The sequence below is a fragment of the Bufo gargarizans genome, chromosome 6 (genome assembly GCF_014858855.1).
Source record: "Bufo gargarizans isolate SCDJY-AF-19 chromosome 6, ASM1485885v1, whole genome shotgun sequence".
Classification (NCBI taxonomy): Eukaryota; Metazoa; Chordata; class Amphibia; order Anura; family Bufonidae; genus Bufo; species Bufo gargarizans.
In genome coordinates, this window is record NC_058085.1 from 363204970 (window position 1) to 363222928 (window position 17959).

At 50.1% G+C, this 17959-nt stretch overlaps 1 protein-coding gene across 2 annotated transcripts; it reads right to left on the reverse strand.

Annotated features, from left to right (window-relative positions):
* NECAP1 (NECAP endocytosis associated 1) lies at positions 1 to 16845 on the reverse strand. Of its 2 annotated transcripts, none has more exons than XM_044297046.1 (8): positions 16697 to 16845; positions 13976 to 14076; positions 11042 to 11146; positions 9180 to 9261; positions 5564 to 5672; positions 4897 to 5062; positions 3159 to 3249; positions 1 to 328 (listed from the first exon to the last, which is right to left on the reverse strand). In XM_044297046.1, the coding sequence occupies exons 2-8, from the start codon at positions 14031 to 14033 to the stop codon at positions 283 to 285; spliced, it is 657 nt and encodes a 218-aa protein (XP_044152981.1). In that variant the 5' UTR covers positions 14034 to 14076; positions 16697 to 16845; the 3' UTR covers positions 1 to 282. The 2 variants fall into 2 exon arrangements, with proteins under 2 accessions (XP_044152981.1, XP_044152980.1); XM_044297045.1 differs by lacking the exon at positions 16697 to 16845 and adding an exon at positions 14173 to 14455.
* Between the last annotated feature and the right edge of the window lie 1114 nt (positions 16846 to 17959).

Consider the following 17959-nt stretch of genomic DNA (forward strand, 5'->3'; position numbering starts at 1 on the left):
TTACAGTGTGTGTAACTGGTACTTTGGGGGCGGGGGAGGTTGAAAGACAGCAAAACAATGACATGGCGACACGGGGAGCAGGCAGGGACGGGGGACAGGGCAGCGCAAAGAGGAGAAAGAATGAGATGCACAACACGATGCCCCCTGCGAGACCCACACAGCCCCAACAATGAGGAGACGTCACAATGATAGGCGGTACAGGGCGGCTGTGCTTCCTGGCGGTGGACGGGGGACTGTCTGTTCTCCAGGGGAAGAGAAAAGAAGAGGATCCGGGTGCGGCCATTAGAACTGAACCCAGCTAGAAGACTGCGGAGCCTGAGAGGACAGACTGTTGGACAGAAGAAAGAGTGCAAGCAGGTAAAGGAACAGTGTCTCATACGGCAAAGGCAAGAGGCGTGGAACTACAAGTCCCAGCATGCTGCTGCACCACAAGCTGAGCTCAGACACCACAACTGTAAGGTCAGGTTCCCATTTGGCGGTAGAAGTCAGATACAATGTTCCGCTACTACTGCGCCACAAAGACTGCAGCAGGGAAACGCGCCTGGATGAGGATTTGTGGTTTTCACGCTCTGTATTCACCGGACAATTTGAGGAAAACGTAATACAACCGTTTATGTAGAAAAGGGAAACCACTTTTTTTGTTACATCCTCCCAGCCCCCCTGAAGAAGCGATGGGGGGTGGCGGCAGTGTGGGAAAAAACATGTAATAGAAAGTCTGCAGTTCGTGAATTTAATTTTAAAATATATCAACAAGGGAAGATGGGGGGGGGCGACGACACAGAAAAACCACCAAGTGTGAACCCGACCTGAAGAAAGAGCCCATGTCCAGCACTGAACACTGGGCTATACAAAGATAGAAGCTCCATAAGTAACTGTGTCACCGTGTCCATACATCACCTATCCTGTACTGATCCTGAGTTACATCCTGCATTATACTCCAGAGCTGCACTCACTATTCTGCTGGTGCAGTCACTGTGTACATACATTACTTATCCTGTACTGATCCTGAGTTACATCCTGTATTATACTCCAGAGCTGCACTCACTATTCTGCTGGTGCAGTCACTGTGTACATACATTACTTATCCTGTACTGATCCTGAGTTACATCCTGTATTATACTCCAGAGCTGCACTCACTATTCTGCTGGTGCAGTCACTGTGTACATACATTACATTACTTATCCTGTACTGATCCTGAGTTACATCCTGTATTATACTCCAGAGCTGCACTCACTATTCTGCTGATGCAGTCACTGTGTACATACATTACTTATCCTGTACTGATCCTGAGTTACATCCTGCATTATACTCCAGAGCTGCACTCACTATTCTGCTGGTGCAGTCACTGTGTACATACATTACTTATCCTGTACTGATCCTGAGTTACATCCTGTATTATACTCCAGAGCTGCACTCACTATTCTGCTGGTTGAGTCACTGTGTACATACATTACATTACTTATCCTGTACTGATCCTGAGTTACATCCTGTATTATACTCCAGAGCTGCACTCACTATTCTGCTGGTGGAGTCACTGTGTACATACATTACTTATCCTGTACTGATCCTGAGTTACATCCTGTATTATACTCCAGAGCTGCACTCACTATTCTGCTGATGCAGTCACTGTGTACATACATTACTTATCCTGTACTGATCCTGAGTTACATCCTGTATTATACTCCAGAGCTGCACTCACTATTCTGCTGGTGGAGTCACTCTGTACATACATTACTTATCCTGTACTGATCCCGAGTTACATCCTGTATTATACTCCAGAGCTGCACTCACTATTCTGCTGGTGGAGTCACTGTGTACATACATTACTTATCCTGTACTGCTCCTGAGTTACATCCTGTATTATACTCCAGAGCTGCACTCACTATTCTGCTGGTGCAGTCACTGTGTACATACATTACTTATCCTGTACTGATCCTGAGTTACATCCTCAATTATACTCCAGAGCTGCACTCACTATTCTGCTGGTGCAGTCACTGTGTACATACATTACTTATCCTGTACTGATCCTGAGTTACATCTTGTATTATACTCCAGAGCTGCACTCACTATTCTGCTGGTGCAGTCACTGTGTACATACATTACTTATCCTGTACTGATCCAGAGTTACATCCTGTATTATACTCCAGAGCTGCACTCACTATTCTGCTGGTGCAGTCACTGTGTACATACATTACTTATCCTGTACTGATCCTGAGTTACATCCTGTATTATACTCCAGAGCTGCACTCACTATTCTGCTGGTTGAGTCACTGTGTACATACATTACATTACTTATCCTGTACTGATCCTGAGTTACATCCTGTATTATACTCCAGAGCTGCACTCACTATTCTGCTGGTGGAGTCACTGTGTACATACATTACTTATCCTGTACTGATCCTGAGTTACATCCTGTATTATACTCCAGAGCTGCACTCACTATTCTGCTGGTGGAGTCACTCTGTACATACATTACTTATCCTGTACTGATCCCGAGTTACATCCTGTATTATACTCCAGAGCTGCACTCACTATTCTGCTGGTGGAGTCACTGTGTACATACATTACTTATCCTGTACTGATCCTGAGTTACATCCTCAATTATACTCCAGAGCTGCACTCACTATTCTGCTGGTGCAGTCACTGTGTACATACATTACTTATCCTGTATTATACTCCAGAGCTGCACTCACTATTCTGCTGGTGCAGTCACTGTGTACATACATTACATTACTTATCCTGTACTGATCCTGAGTTACATCCTGTATTATACTCCAGAGCTGCACTCACTATTCTGCTGGTGCAGTCACTGTGTACATACATTACTTATCCTGTACTGATCCAGAGTTACATCCTGTATTATACTCCAGAGCTGCACTCACTATTCTGCTGGTGCAGTCACCGTGTCCATACATCAACTATCCTGTAGTGATCCTGAGTTACATCCTGTATTATCTTCCAGAGCTGCACTCACTATTCTGCTGGTGCAGTCACTGTGTACATACATTACTTATCCTGTACTGATCCCGAGTTACATCCTGTATTATACTCCAGAGCTGCACTCACTATTCTGCTGGTGCAGTCACTGTGTACATACATTACTTCTCCTGTACTGATTCTGAGTTATATCCTGTATTATACTCCAGAGCTGCACTCACCTGCTGGCAGTATTAAAATCCCCCCACATGTCTGCGGAGGCAGGAGCAGCTTTAGGAGGTGGCACTGGGGACCCCAAGTCTAGCAAGATGTCTGCGGAAAAAAATAGGTTAAACATTTTCTCGCTGACCCCGACAGGTCCGGATTCTGCCTCACAAGACGTTTGTACACAAAAATACAACAGATTTTCTCTCGATGGTTAGAATCTGCGCTTTACTCTGACAGTCCATCGATTCCTATAAAACTGTGTAATGCTTCATTTCCCCTGTGGGGGCACTGCAGAGCAACTGAAGACTTGCTGCTGGGTTTCTTGGGAGATGACAGATGATTATTGGGGGCCCCGGCAGCTAACGGGTCCCGGGCCCCCTTTGACTTTTCAGTGAAGCATTTACAAATCTTCTAATTCTTTAGCCAAAAATGGTGATCATGTTTCTACTCAATGAGATATTTGTTTGGACGCAGCGGCCATTTTTGCCAAATAGGCAACAGGAAGTGCAGCCATATTTGTTGACAGTACTTCACATTGGGTAGTAGTAGAGCCATTAAAAAATATTTTTCAAAAATAAAATATACATTTAAGTGGATAAATTTACTTATTAGGAGGGGGATTTTTTACTGCATTTTATGAACTTTTATCTCACTTTTTCCCAGCAGTAGTGAGGCTGCGATCAGTAGATTAGAGATTAGAGCCAGTTGGCACAGAATTTTTGGTGCTGGATTTGGCTCTAAAAATCAGCTCCAAAAACACCTCAAAAAGTCCCATCCCTGCATCAAAGACTCGCTGAAATAAAAATAAAAAAACACACAGATTCTGCGCTGAATTATGTGGGAGTAAGAGGGAGCCTGCTGTCTGTCAAGCTCCTTAGATGCTGTGATCGCTACTGAGTGAGGCATCTAAGAGGTCGTGCAGGAGGAGAGCTTTCTTCGATACTGTCAATCACAGCTTGGCTCTTGCCGTGGATCGCACGGGCACAGCTCTTGTAACCGCGTCGTCAGCATATACGTAACTGTATCGGTCATGGCGCCCTAAAGGGGCTATCCAAGACTTTCATATTGAAAAGGCTTGTTTCAGATTTTGATACGTATGGCCTATCTTCAGGTAGGCTACCCATATCAGACGGGCGGCAGTCTGACACCTCGCATCCCCGCTGTTTTCTTGTAGCTCCAGCGCTGGAACTACACAGCTCCATCCACTGCGTAGTGGACGGAGCTGGTTACTGCAGCAGTCACCTCCAGGACAGTTAGTAGCTCCGTCCACTGCACAACGCAGAGCTACTACAGAACAGCTGATCAGGGGGGTCCAGGGTGTCAGACCCCCACCGATCTGAAGGCCTGTCCTGAGGATAAGCCATCAATATCAAAGTCCTGGAAACTCCTTAAGGGCTCATGCACACAAACTAATTTTCTTTCCGTGTTCGTTCTGTTTTTTTTTTTTTGCAGACCCATTTATTTTAATGGGTGCACAAAAAAATCAAAACGGAAATTCATAGAACATGTCCTATTATTGTCCACATTACGGACAAGGATAGGACTGTTCTATTAGGGGACAGCTGTTCCGTTCTGCAAAATACGGAATGCACACGGACGTTATCCCTTTTTTGGCGGAAAGCAAAATACATACGGTCGTGTGCATGAGGCCTAACTGTAGTTATAGTGAGTCTCTAGGGATAAGCACCTGATCATGTAGGTGTCTGGGTCCCTTCTACAGTGTAACATATGTTCACGGAGCGGTGCACATACCTGGGCTGGAGGGTGTGTTGTTGGGGGGAGGTAGATTAGGTGCTGCGGTAGCCACAGGGGTGGTTGGTGTTGGGATTCTCCCCCCAGGAGGAGGAGGAAGCAGAGCAATACCACCAGCGCCGGCGTTCCCTCGAGGCTTACAGGAGCCATCTTTCTTTTTTATGTTCTGGTTAGAGACAAAAACAAAATATGAAGCATAAAAGGATTAAAAGAAATCAGCGTCTGATCCGTGAGATCTCAGAAGTTTCTCTAATACCGATGACCGGCTCCGAGAAGAAAGTCTTGGATTTTACATTTATAGGATGACCCTCGCAATGTGAAAGCACCAACTCACCAGCACACCCCGAAATCCACTGCACTCCTCTGTGTGGAACTGATGCCGAAACATCCGAGTGTGGATTTAGCCTTGTTTCTAATAGCATCTACATATTGCAGAGCGCTGACTGCACAGACTGCAGTCACTCACAGCAGTCCCTAGTCCCAGAAGCTGACAATCTAATCCGCCCATCTCTTACATGCACGCAATGATGAAGGCCACTAGTAAACCTGTCAGTAATTTTTTTTTTTGGGGGGGGGGGAATCCACAGAAAGAGACTGTAAGCTGCATGTAAGATGGACTGCAGCCGAGGACCCCGGTGCCCTCCTGTCACTCACACGATGCACATACCCCAATGTTAAGCTTGATTGTCTGCCCTTCTTTGAATCCTAAATCCAGCTTGGGTAGATTGTCCTGTCCTTGGGGCTCTTTGGAGAAATCCGATTCTTGCTTCACCCACCTGTGAGGAGAGTAAAGTTGGTTGACAGTTTGGTTATTTGGAAAAAATCTTTGCAAATTCAACACAATTTCCACAAAAAAATTAAATAAATATATATATATATATATTTTTTTTATATATTTATGTGTAGTTCCAGCACTGGAGCTACAACATAACACTTGATTGGCACGGATACGGGGCCCCCCGTCGATCTGATATCGTTGGCCTATTCTGCGGATAGACCATCAATATTACAATCCTGGACAACCCCTTTAAATATAAATATTCCATTTGTTTCTTTCGCCATTTCATATCTGAGTGTGGCTTTCCTACGGATGCAGATCTTCCCAGTTCTGCAGCGATCCATCTCAGGCTGCTCACACATAACATGGACACTATGGCGAACATAAGTGATCCCTTTGCCATCAGCGAGGGTCCGGCCTCTACGACCTCTATCGAACCCGAGTACCCAGTGCAGTTTTTTTCCTGCGCGGCAGCGCTCCGTCCACCTGCTGAACAGGAAAAAACTGTGGCGAGGATGCAGCCCTACGTCAGCGCTGCAACCCCCGCATACCCAGGGTCAGGGGGGAGTCCCAGAATTAGGACCCCCCACCAAACATAAAGTGATGGCTTTTGCTAGCACTATACCATTCCTTTACAAAACGGGAATACCAGAGAAAGCGTCTGGATTCTTCTTCCGTCCCGTGACATGAAGTGCGAATATAAATATATTCTTCCCTCTGAATGAATTAAAGGCTGTTTGGCAATGTTTGCACTTGAACAGTTAGGGTCCATTCACACGTCTGCAAATGGGTCCGCATCCGTTCCGCAATATCTATTCTCTATGGGGCCGGAAGAGATGCGGAGAGCACACTATGTGCTCTCCGCATCCGCATTTCCGGAGCGCGGCCCCGAACTTCAGGGCTTCGGCCCCGCCAAAAAAAATTAGAACATGTTCTATTCTTGTCCACAATTGCAGACAAGAATAGGCATTTCTATAGGGGGTGCCGGCCGGGGGTATTGCGGATCCGCAATACACCACGGACGTGTGAATGGATCCTGAAACTGTGTCCTTGTATGTTTATTTGAGACCTTCTTTCTGTCAGATGGAAATGTTTGTGGAAGGCTTTGTTCGCGTTATCTGATATAGACTGAGCAAAGAAGACCGGTCTGAACTCTGTACCAGGTATTGTCTCATTTATTAGAGGACCTTGGATAATTGTGTGTAAGGAGAGTTGGCATCGTCTGCATCGTTTGTCTTCGGATTCTGATTTATTGTGGATCTGAGCAGTGGCCGCTCCAAGGTCCGAAATAAACAGAAAATCAAGATATGCACAGTGACCACCATGTAATCTAGCTACATTCCATTAGGGGCGAAGCTCTGTGGTAGAAAAGCTGGACCTCAGCTAATAAGTCAGAGTTCATCTATGAGACAGACGTACTGTATCTGCGCAGGAAAGGGTTGTCCCAATCCAGTCTCTGATAGTCTCGCTGAACGGACTTCCCAGCGGATGTGTTGCTATCAGATGAAGCTAACTCAAGTGGTGATGTAAGGGGACTTCCACACTTGCGGCAGAGGATTCCGGCAATCTGGACGCAAACGGATTCATTTGTGAGATGGATCCGAGTGCGGATCGTCTCACAAATGCATTGCAATACCGGATCTGTCTCTCCGGTGTCATCCGGAAAAAACGGATCTGGCATTTTTAAAAGGTCTGTGCATGCCCAGACTGGAAAGCCAGATCTGTTTTGCCAGAACACTTAATGCCGGATCCGGCACTAATACACTTGAATGTAAATTAATGCCGGGTCCGGCAAGTGATCAGTATTTTTGGCCGGAGAGATAAATGCGGCATGCTGCGGTATTTTCTCCATCCAAAAAACGTAAGAGGGACTGAACTGATGCATCCTGAACGGATTGCTCTCCGTGCATTAGGATAAAACTGATCAGTTATTTTCTGGTATTGAGCCCCGAGGATGGAACTCAATACTGGAAAAGTTTAACGCAAGTGTGAAAGTACCATGAGTACCTTCATTCTGGACGTAGTCAGGACCCTGGATGGAGAGTGCGTGTAAGGGTTGTTTCACACAAGCGAGTCGATTGCGGTAATCATGCTCCGTGTGCGAGTGTGATCCTCCGCTCTGGACTTGCAGGAGCGCACGGCATTATCATGATTTATAATGCTATGTGTCTCTGCTTGACCTTTTTTTCCACAGAATCGTAGCGACATAAAGCTGTCAGTATGATTCTGTAAAAATAAGGCCAAGTAGAGACACATAGCATTATAAATCATGATAATGCCGTGCGCTCCTGCAAGTCCAGAGCGGAGGATCACACTCGCACACGGAGCGCGATTCCCGCAATGGACTCGCTCGTGTGAAACAGCCCTAAGGCTACTTTCACACTCTCGTTTGGTGCGGATCCGTCATGGATCTGCACAGAAGGATCCGTTCATATAATACAAACATCTGCATCCGTTCAGAACAGATCCGTTTATATTATCTTTAAAACAGCCATGACGGATCCGTCTTGAACACCATTATAAGTCAATGCAGGACGGATCCGTTTTCTATTGTGTCATAGAAAACGGATCCGTCCCCATTGACTTACACTGTGTTTCAGAACGGATCCGTTTGGCTCAGTTTTGTCAGACGGACACCAAAACGCAAGCAGCATTTTGGTGTCCGCCTCCAAAGCGGAATGGAGACAGAACAGAGGCAAACTGGTGCTTTCTGAGTGGATCCTTTTCCATTCAGAATGCATTAGGGCAAAACTGATCCGTTTTGGACCGCGTGCGAGAGCCCTGAACGGATCTCACAAACGGAAACCAAAACGCCAGTGTGAAAGTAGCCTAAGTATGTAACTAGTAGTTGTGTTATCCTTTGTCGTTTGTAAGTTTTCTATTTGATGTTAATGTATTTACCTAAAGAGGACCTATATATTTGCCTAGTTATCCTTATTCCCTTTATAAATTTACTTAATTATTTAACTTTTCTGAAAGTGCTGTGGGTAGAAATACACCGAGAGCGGCACTGCGCCAGATAAAGAAAAATACCAAAAAAATGCAAAGCATGGAAAAGCAAAAAAGGAAGAAACAAAGAGGCAGAATCCAAGTCCTTACCGAACCCTGGATGAACACAGAGACGGCCGCACTCCAAAAAGAATCGAGGTTTTATTTACCCAGCGCCGGCTGACATTGGGTGAATAAAACTCTTTTTCTGTTTGGAGTGCGGCCTCCTCCGTCTTCCTCTTGAACCTGAAATAGTGTGTTTGTTACCAGTACACGACACCAGTTTCCACCAGTCCTGTAGGTTTGCTGGGCCTCAGCAATACTGCGCTCATAATAACGTAATGTTACGCTGTCCGATGCCTGCAGCTGGTTTTTACGTAACTACGGCCTAGTGAACGCACAGGAGTCTGGAGATGGAGGGCAGACGGAGAATTCAGATTATAAGTACAGTACAACTCTCTTCGCACAAGTCCTTTCCCGGACCGGTGGCGGTGGCGTGGCTCGGTGTCACACTCACTTGAAGTGGTCCTGTAAAGATACGTTGAAATCAAAGGCATCCCCCCGATCTGCAAACCCGATGCCGATGAAAGCGCTTCTTCCTAAAGGAACGGAGAAACAGGTGGTTAGAAGCCCGGATAAGATGTCTGCTGGAAATCTGCATGGAGCGAGGCGTCGCCCCAGGTTATCTGATATCCGCACCGCGTGGCCGATACAAAGAGCCGGCTCTCAGGGAGGACTTTTCTTTAATGGTTTTCTAGTTTTGGTATAAAAATCACAGGATAAGAATGACAGGATGAAGGCAGCAGGATCCACAAGCGGCGCACTGCTAACTACCGGGCCGCAGCTATTTGTTCTAATAGCAAGCACCGCTGCAGACTGGTGTTTAGGGGTGATCCTGCTGACAGGAAACATCATGCACTACAAAAATACACTATTTTGAAAGTAGGTATAGAAAACTGGTATAGATGAGCCAGTGCAGTCCAATTTTAGGGGTATAAAATGGCTGTGATTAGCCTCACGTGATCAGGAACCAGCACTGACACCAACAGCGACAGTCCGCGGCACAAACCTTACGTTGCTTCAAAATGCCATCTGTGGTCGGTGTAACGTGTGGCGGCAGTTGTACACTGGCTGTGCTCGGTGCTGAATGTTAGGGCCTATTACACAGGCTGACTATTCATTATTCGGCGTCCCTTAGTGATCATCTGGCAGTGTAATACTGCCGCCAATTACCCGATGAACGAGCAAAAGGGGAAACTGGGATCTTTTAATATGTTAAACAATCCGTCCTCTGCTGCCGGCAAACAATGAGACAGTATAGGGACGAGCGATGCACCAGCGATCACCCGTCCTTATACTGAGGAGGAGATCGCTGCATGTAAGAGGAGCGGTCTCCTCCTAAAGAGAGCAGGCCTTTACTGAGCGACCGTGTCTGCCTTCTCTATGGCGGCACCGGCCGTCTCTGCAGTGAAAGGAGGCCCGGCCGTCTCTGCAGTGAAAGGAGGCCCGGCCGTCCGGAAGGGCCGTCTCTGCAGTGAAAGGAGGCCCGGCCGTCTCTGCAGTGAAAGGAGGCCCGGCCGTCTCTGCAGTGATAGGAGGCCCGGCCGTCTCTGCAGTGATAGGAGGCCCGGCCGTCTCTGCAGTGATAGGAGGTCCAGCCGTCTCTGCAGTGATAGGAGGTCCAGCCGTCTCTGCAGTGATAGGAGGCCCGGCCGTCTCTGCAGTGATAGGAGGCCCGGCCGTCTCTGCAGTGATAGGAGGCCCGGCCGTCTCTGCAGTGATAGGAGGCCCGGCCGTCTCTGCAGTGATAGGAGGCCCGGCCGTCTCTGCAGTGAAAGGAGGCCCGGCCGTCTCTGCAGTGAAAGGAGGCCCGGCCGTCTCTGCAGTGATAGGAGGCCCGGCCGTCTCTGCAGTGATAGGAGGCCCGGCCGTCTCTGCAGTGATAGGAGGTCCGGCCGTCTCTGCAGTGATAGGAGGTCCGGCCGTCTCTGCAGTGATAGGAGGTCCAGCCGTCTCTGCAGTGATAGGAGGTCCGGCCGTCTCTGCAGTGATAGGAGGTCCGGCCGTCTCTGCAGTGATAGGAGGTCCGGCCGTCTCTGCAGTGATAGGAGGTCCGGCCGTCTCTGCAGTGATAGGAGGTCCGGCCGTCTCTGCAGTGAAAGGAGGCCCGGCCGTCTCTGCAGTGAAAGGAGGTCCGGCCGTCTCTGCAGTGATAGGAGGTCCAACTAGACGGCCAGGGGCTAGCTCATTCCTGTGCATGCGCTGCTTTAGTTTGCTACAATACTAGATGGCAGCAACGTGACAAATGCCCTGATTATATCTGATCACCAGGTGACCCTACTTGGTGACTTCTCCCTCCGGCCTCCGCATTTTACGTACCGTTTCCGTCCTGAATCCTGATCACAAAGTAACGGCTGGAATCAGTCACTGTTTCCACTGCAAGCCCGGGAAATTGGTCCACTGGAGCCTGAGCGAAGAGTTCTCCTGAGAGAGAGAGAGAGGGGCGTGAGGCACGAGGCACTAACCCATCCCTGCAGGGTCACCAGCACTCACCTCCATTCTGACACTCTCCAGCATTGCCACAGTTTACTATTCTATGTCAGGTAACATCCATCTCATAGCGTACCAAGCCCCGCACCCCGGGGGGAGGCACCTTCTAATAGCCGGACTACATATAACGGCGCCTCCATGTGCTATATGTCTGTCCGTACATTTCTTATATTACACCCTCCCCCCAGTTCACTATCCGGACTCCACACTGCTTTGTGTAGTGAAATGTTCAACATGTTTTTCAATTCTTCAACATTTTTAAGACCTCTGATTGATGTCAGCGAATGGAAAAGTTCCCCATATACATACAAAGGATGACAACCCTCTAAGAGGTAAACCACACAGAACAGACCGCACTGATACACTGTAACAAACTGTCAGCCAGAAAGAACTTTGTGTCGGCACAGAGTAGGGGGTGACAGGACAATAGTCGGGGGGAGGGTCACATGACAGGAGTAGTAGTCGGGGGGGGGGGGGGGTGTCACATGACAGGAGTAGTAGTCGGGGGGGGGGGGGGTCACATGACAGGAGTAGTAGTCGGGGGGGGGGGGGGGTCACATGACAGGAGTAGTAGTCGGGGGGGGGGGTCACATGACAGGAGTAGTAGTCGGGGGGGGGGGGGGGTCACATGACAGGAGTAGTAGTCGGGGGGGGGTTCACATGACAGGAGGTGCAGGGGGGGGTCACATGACAGGAGGTGCAGGGGGGGGTCACATGACAGGAGGTGCAGGGGGGGGTCACATGACAGGAGGTGCAGGGGGGGGTCACATGACAGGAGGTGCAGGGGGGGGTCACATGACAGGAGTAGTAGTCGGGGGGGGGTCACATGACAGGAGTAGTAGTCGGGGGGGGGGGGGTCACATGACAGGAGGAGTAGTCGGGGGGGTCACATGACAGGAGGAGTAGTCGGGGGGGTCACATGACAGGAGGAGTAGTCGGGGGGGTCACATGACAGGAGGAGTAGTCGGGGGGGTCACATGACAGGAGGAGTAGTCGGGGGGGTCACATGACAGGAGGAGTAGTCGGGGGGGTCACATGACAGGAGGAGTAGTCGGGGGGGTCACATGACAGGAGGAGTAGTCGGGGGGGTCACATGACAGGAGGAGTAGTCGGGGGGGTCACATGACAGGAGGAGTAGTCGGGGGGGTCACATGACAGGAGTAGTAGTCGGGGGGGGGGGGGGTCACATGACAGGAGTAGTAGTCGGGGGGGGGGGGGGTCACATGACAGGAGTAGTAGTCGGGGGGGGGGGGTCACATGACAGGAGTAGTAGTCGGGGGGGGGGGGGGTCACATGACAGGAGTAGTAGTCGGGGGGGGGGGTCACATGACAGGAGGAGTAGTCGGGGGGGGGGGGTCACATGACAGGAGGAGTAGTCGGGGGGGTCACATGACAGGAGTAGTAGTCGGGGGGGGGGGGTCACATGACAGGAGTAGTAGTCGGGGGGGGGGTCACATGACAGGAGGAGTAGTCGGGGGGGGGGGGTCACATGACAGGAGGAGTAGTCGGGGGGGGGGGTCACATGACAGGAGGAGTAGTCGGGGGGGGGGGGGGTCACATGACAGGAGGAGTAGTCGGGGGGGTCACATGACAGGAGGAGTAGTCGGGGGGGTCACATGACAGGAGGAGTAGTCGGGGGGGTCACATGACAGGAGGAGTAGTCGGGGGGGTCACATGACAGGAGGAGTAGTCGGGGGGGTCACATGACAGGAGGAGTAGTCGGGGGGTCACATGACAGGAGGAGTAGTCGGGGGGGTCACATGACAGGAGGAGTAGTCGGGGGGGTCACATGACAGGAGGAGTAGTCGGGGGGGTCACATGACAGGAGGAGTAGTCGGGGGGGTCACATGACAGGAGGAGTAGTCGGGGGGGTCACATGACAGGAGGAGTAGTCGGGGGGGTCACATGACAGGAGGAGTAGTCGGGGGGGTCACATGACAGGAGGAGTAGTCGGGGGGTCACATGACAGGAGGAGTAGTCGGGGGGGTCACATGACAGGAGGAGTAGTCGGGGGGGGTCACATGACAGGAGGAGTAGTCGGGGGGGTCACATGACAGGAGGAGTAGTCGGGGGGGTCACATGACAGGAGTAGTAGTCGGGGGGGTCACATGACAGGAGTAGTAGTCGGGGGGGTCACATGACAGGAGTAGTAGTCGGGGGGGTCACATGACAGGAGTAGTAGTCGGGGGGGTCACATGACAGGAGTAGTAGTCGGGGGGGGGTCACATGACAGGAGTAGTAGTCGGGGGGGGTCACATGACAGGAGTAGTAGTCGGGGGGGTCACATGACAGGAGTAGTAGTCGGGGGGGTCACATGACAGGAGTAGTAGTCGGGGGGGTCACATGACAGGAGTAGTAGTCGGGGGGGTCACATGACAGGAGTAGTAGTCGGGGGGTCACATGACAGGAGTAGTAGTCGGGGGGGTCACATGACAGGAGTAGTAGTCGGGGGGGTCACATGACAGGAGTAGCAGTCGGGGGGTCAGATGACAGGAGTAGTAGTCGGGGGTCAGATGACAGGAGTAGTAGTCGGGGGTCAGATGACAGGAGTAGTAGTCGGGGGGGTCACATGACAGGAGTAGTAGTCGGGGGGTCACATGACAGGAGTAGTAGTCGGGGGGGTCACATGACAGGAGTAGTAGTCGGGGGGGTCACATGACAGGAGTAGTAGTCGGGGGGGTCACATGACAGGAGTAGTAGTCGGGGGGTCACATGACAGGAGTAGTAGTCGGGGGTCAGATGACAGGAGTAGTAGTCGGGTACCTGACACCTTGTCCTCCAGTTTGATGAAGGCCACATTCCCCTTGGAGGTCAGCCGCATCCTCCCCGTCCAGTCCGGCTGATCCAGCTTCCAGTCCGAGGCCCTGAGATGGAGACACAGCACGACAGGTAACGTGTCGGCAGGATTATCGTGACATATGGATGCTACATCTACATCGGGCTGCTCCGGTCGCCCTCACCTGTAGCCCCGGTTGGATGCTCTCGGCGGGATCCGGTACACGCTTATCTCGGGCTTCACACATAGCACAGACTCGTACTCAGCCTCCGCCGCCATCTTTACCAAACCCTACCAGCTGACAGCTTGACTTCCGCTCGTCACCATGGAGACAGCATCCGGCCGCCATCTTGACCGTCACATGCATCACGTGAGGCCAGACGCCGCATTCCAGTTCTGCGGGTTACGTCATGTGCAGTACCTCCATACGACCTGTGGGTGCCGCTGTCGCACTTATAGCTGTTGCCTCCCCTACCATGGTGTTGCAGTAATGCTATAGCGACACCCAGGGGCCTAAGGGGGTACTGCAGGTCAGCATCCTGTGACTAGGGTTTGTGATAATTTTGCAGCAAAACTAAAACTTAAAAATAAAATTCACAATGAAGAACAAACACCCTCAAAATGGTGCCGCTTTTGGGGAAAATTTACATAAAAGTCCCTCTTCTACTTGGTTTGGCGCGTATACGTGAACGTTTTGGCATATTGCTCCCACACACAGGCTCGGACTGGCCCACAGGGGTACAGGGGAATCCCCCGGTGGGCCCCTGAGCAAGGTGGGCCCCTAGTCTCCCACCCCCTGCACAAGTGGCACATAACACAGTAGACTTACTGCCCTACATACAGATATTCTATGGACAGCACCTCAACCAGCTTATGTTCATATAAAAAAACTTGTTAGATTATTTATTATATTTGAATGTATCCGTACGGTGAGCCCCCAAAATAAATTTTACTGGTGGGCCCTAGGTACCCCAGTCCGACACTGCCCACACACCTTTATTTTTGTGACTGGAAAACCCTAAGAAGGTCTCACACAAAGGACGGCGCACTGACCTATTCATTTCTATGGGGCGATGCGCCATTCCATCCAAGTTGCTGACGACAATAGTCATTTGTATTGATGGGAGGGAGAAAAATGCAGACTGCACATGGAGGGTATCCAAACACCTCCCAATCATCCCAGATCTGACGGCACAGTCCTGGATTGCGGTGGCTGTCCCGTGGTCCCGGGAGGTACGAGGTATGTCCCGCTATGTTCTCTGTGTCCTTAGGACGCAGCGACAGTTTATTGCAATGATGAAGCAGGGAGCTGCCTGGTGCCCGCCTCACCATTTAGCTGCCGACGCTCCGCAGCAGGCACCATGCTGACATACATACACCGTGGTGCTGGGCTGTGTAGGAGGAGCGTGCAGGCCCGGGAATCAGCATGGTGCCTGGAGGTGCTCTAATCATCGAGGAAATGCCTGTATTAACATAGGTGGCACTACTAAGAGGGGTCGCAATGTGGGCATTACTACTGTGAGGAGGGCACAATGTGGGCATTATTATGTGAGGGGGCACAATGTGGGAATTACTACTGTGAGGAGGGCACAGTGTGGGAATAACTTGTGTGAGGGCGCACAATGTGGTCATTACTACTGTAAGGGGGCACAATGTGGGCATTATTACTGTGAGGGGCACAATGTGGGCATTACTACTGTGAGGGGTCACAATGTGGGCATTACTACTGTGAGGAGGGCACAGTGTGGGAATAACTTGTGTGAGGGGGCACAATGTGGGCATTACTACTGTAAGGGGGCACAATGTGGGCATTATTACTGTGAGGGGGCACAATGTGGGCATTACTACTGTGAGGAGGGCACAGTGTGGGAATAACTCGTGTGAGGGGGCACAATGTGGGCATTATTACTGTGAGGGGGCACAATGTGGGCATTACTACTGTGAGGGGGCACAATGTAGGCATTACTACTGTGAGGGGCACAATGCAGACATTACTACTGTGAGGGGGCACAATGCAGACATTACTACTGTGAGGGGGCACAATGTGGGCATTACTACTGTAAGGGGGTACAATGTGGGCATTACTACTGCGAGGGGGCACAATCTGGGCATTACTACTGTGAGGGGCACAATGCGGACATTACTACTGTGAGGGGCACAATGCAGACATTCCTACTGTGAGGGGCACAATCTGGGCATTACTACTGTGAGGGGGCACAATGCGGGCATTACTACTTCGAGGGGGAACAATGTGGGCATTATTACTGCAAGGGGGCACAATCTGGGCATTACTACTGCGAGGGGGCACAATCTGGGCATTACTACTGTGAGAGGGCACAATGTACACATTACTACTGTGAGGGGGCACAATGCGGGCATTACTACTGTGAGGGGGCACAATGTGGGCATTACTACTGTGAGGGGCACAATGCACACATTACTACTGTGAGGGGGCACAATGCGGGCATTACTACTGTGAGGGGGCACATTGTGGGTATTACTATGGTGAGGGACACAATGTAAATATAACTGTGGGGGCCCTAAGGGGCGTGTATAGTTATGCACAGGGAGGAGTTAGAGGCGTGGCTTACTATTATACATTCGCTGCGCCGCTGCCATTGTCCCTCCTTGTCATTTACAACAGTATTAATGTTTGTGAATCCGTTGTTTTGCGTCGTGTGCGGGAGGCTTAAAGGGATATTTCATACTTGCCGACTCCAACTCCTTGTCGACTGAAATGTCCAGGATGCTACGGAAAAGGAGGAACCCCACAGACTCCCGGGACAGGTGAAAAATCTCCGGAAAGCTTCACTCCAAACAGGCTCACCGTCTTCAGACTCACCACACTTCCCTTTCTAACACAATTCGTGGTGACCCGATGAGACGCCCATTTTTGGGACGCCCCGCTGACTGACTCCTGATTCAGCAGTTTGCATGGTTGCACGTATTGTTCTATTTTTATGAAATTGTCACTTTCCGGAACAAAATGCAGAAGTTTAAGTGCAAGTTCTGGTTTGTCACATGGTGGGCATTTCGCTCACATATAATCTGGGGTGTTACATACGCCCGCCGTGCCGTGACGCTCAAAAAGCGTTGATGCTGCTTTTCCGGAGAACGCTTCATTACAGAACTGCAAGATACAAAGTCTGAGAGCGCGAGCCTCCATTGATTTCCAGAATTGAAGGGCTCTAGACAGTCCGTAAGCCCCTCTTCTAAATACCCAGCTTGTCCCATCGGATGTCATTGTATGATGTATATTCCCCCAGTGGAGCTGCACCGAACGTAACATGGCGCAAAATGCCGTTACGTATTTATTTATTTTTCGTTTTCCCTTTAATATTTGTTTATTGACAGAAAAAACATACAAAATTATTAACTTAATCTTCAACATTATTACATTTCTAATTTTTACACCCAAACTCCCCCCCCCCCTTGTGATGCGTCTCCTATCCCGTCCGTCAAGCAAGACGTAAAAATGGATAATGATGGGGTGAAGGCCAGAAGACGTAGGCCTCTTTCACACGGGCGTCGCGTGTGAGGGCCGGACAAGATGCGGGTGCGTTGCGGGAAAATGCACGATTTTTCAGCGCGAGTGCAAAGCGTTATAATGCGTTTTGCGCGCGCGTGAGAAAAATCGGCATGTTTGGTACCCGGACTCGAATCCGGACTTCCACAGAAGTTCGGGGATCGGTGTTGTGAAGATTTTATTATTTTCCCTTATAACAGAATACAGAATGCTTAGTAGAATGTCCATCGAGGGGTTAAAAAAAATAAACAAATTTAACTCACCCCATCCACTTGGTTGCGTAGCGGATCTCCTATTCTTTCTAATTTCTTCAGGACCTGGCTAAAGGACCTTTGATGACGTCACTGCGCTCATCACATGGTCCATCACCATGACGACGGACCATGTGATTGACCATGTGATGAGCGCAGTGACGTCACCACAGGTCCTTTTCATCAAAAAAGAA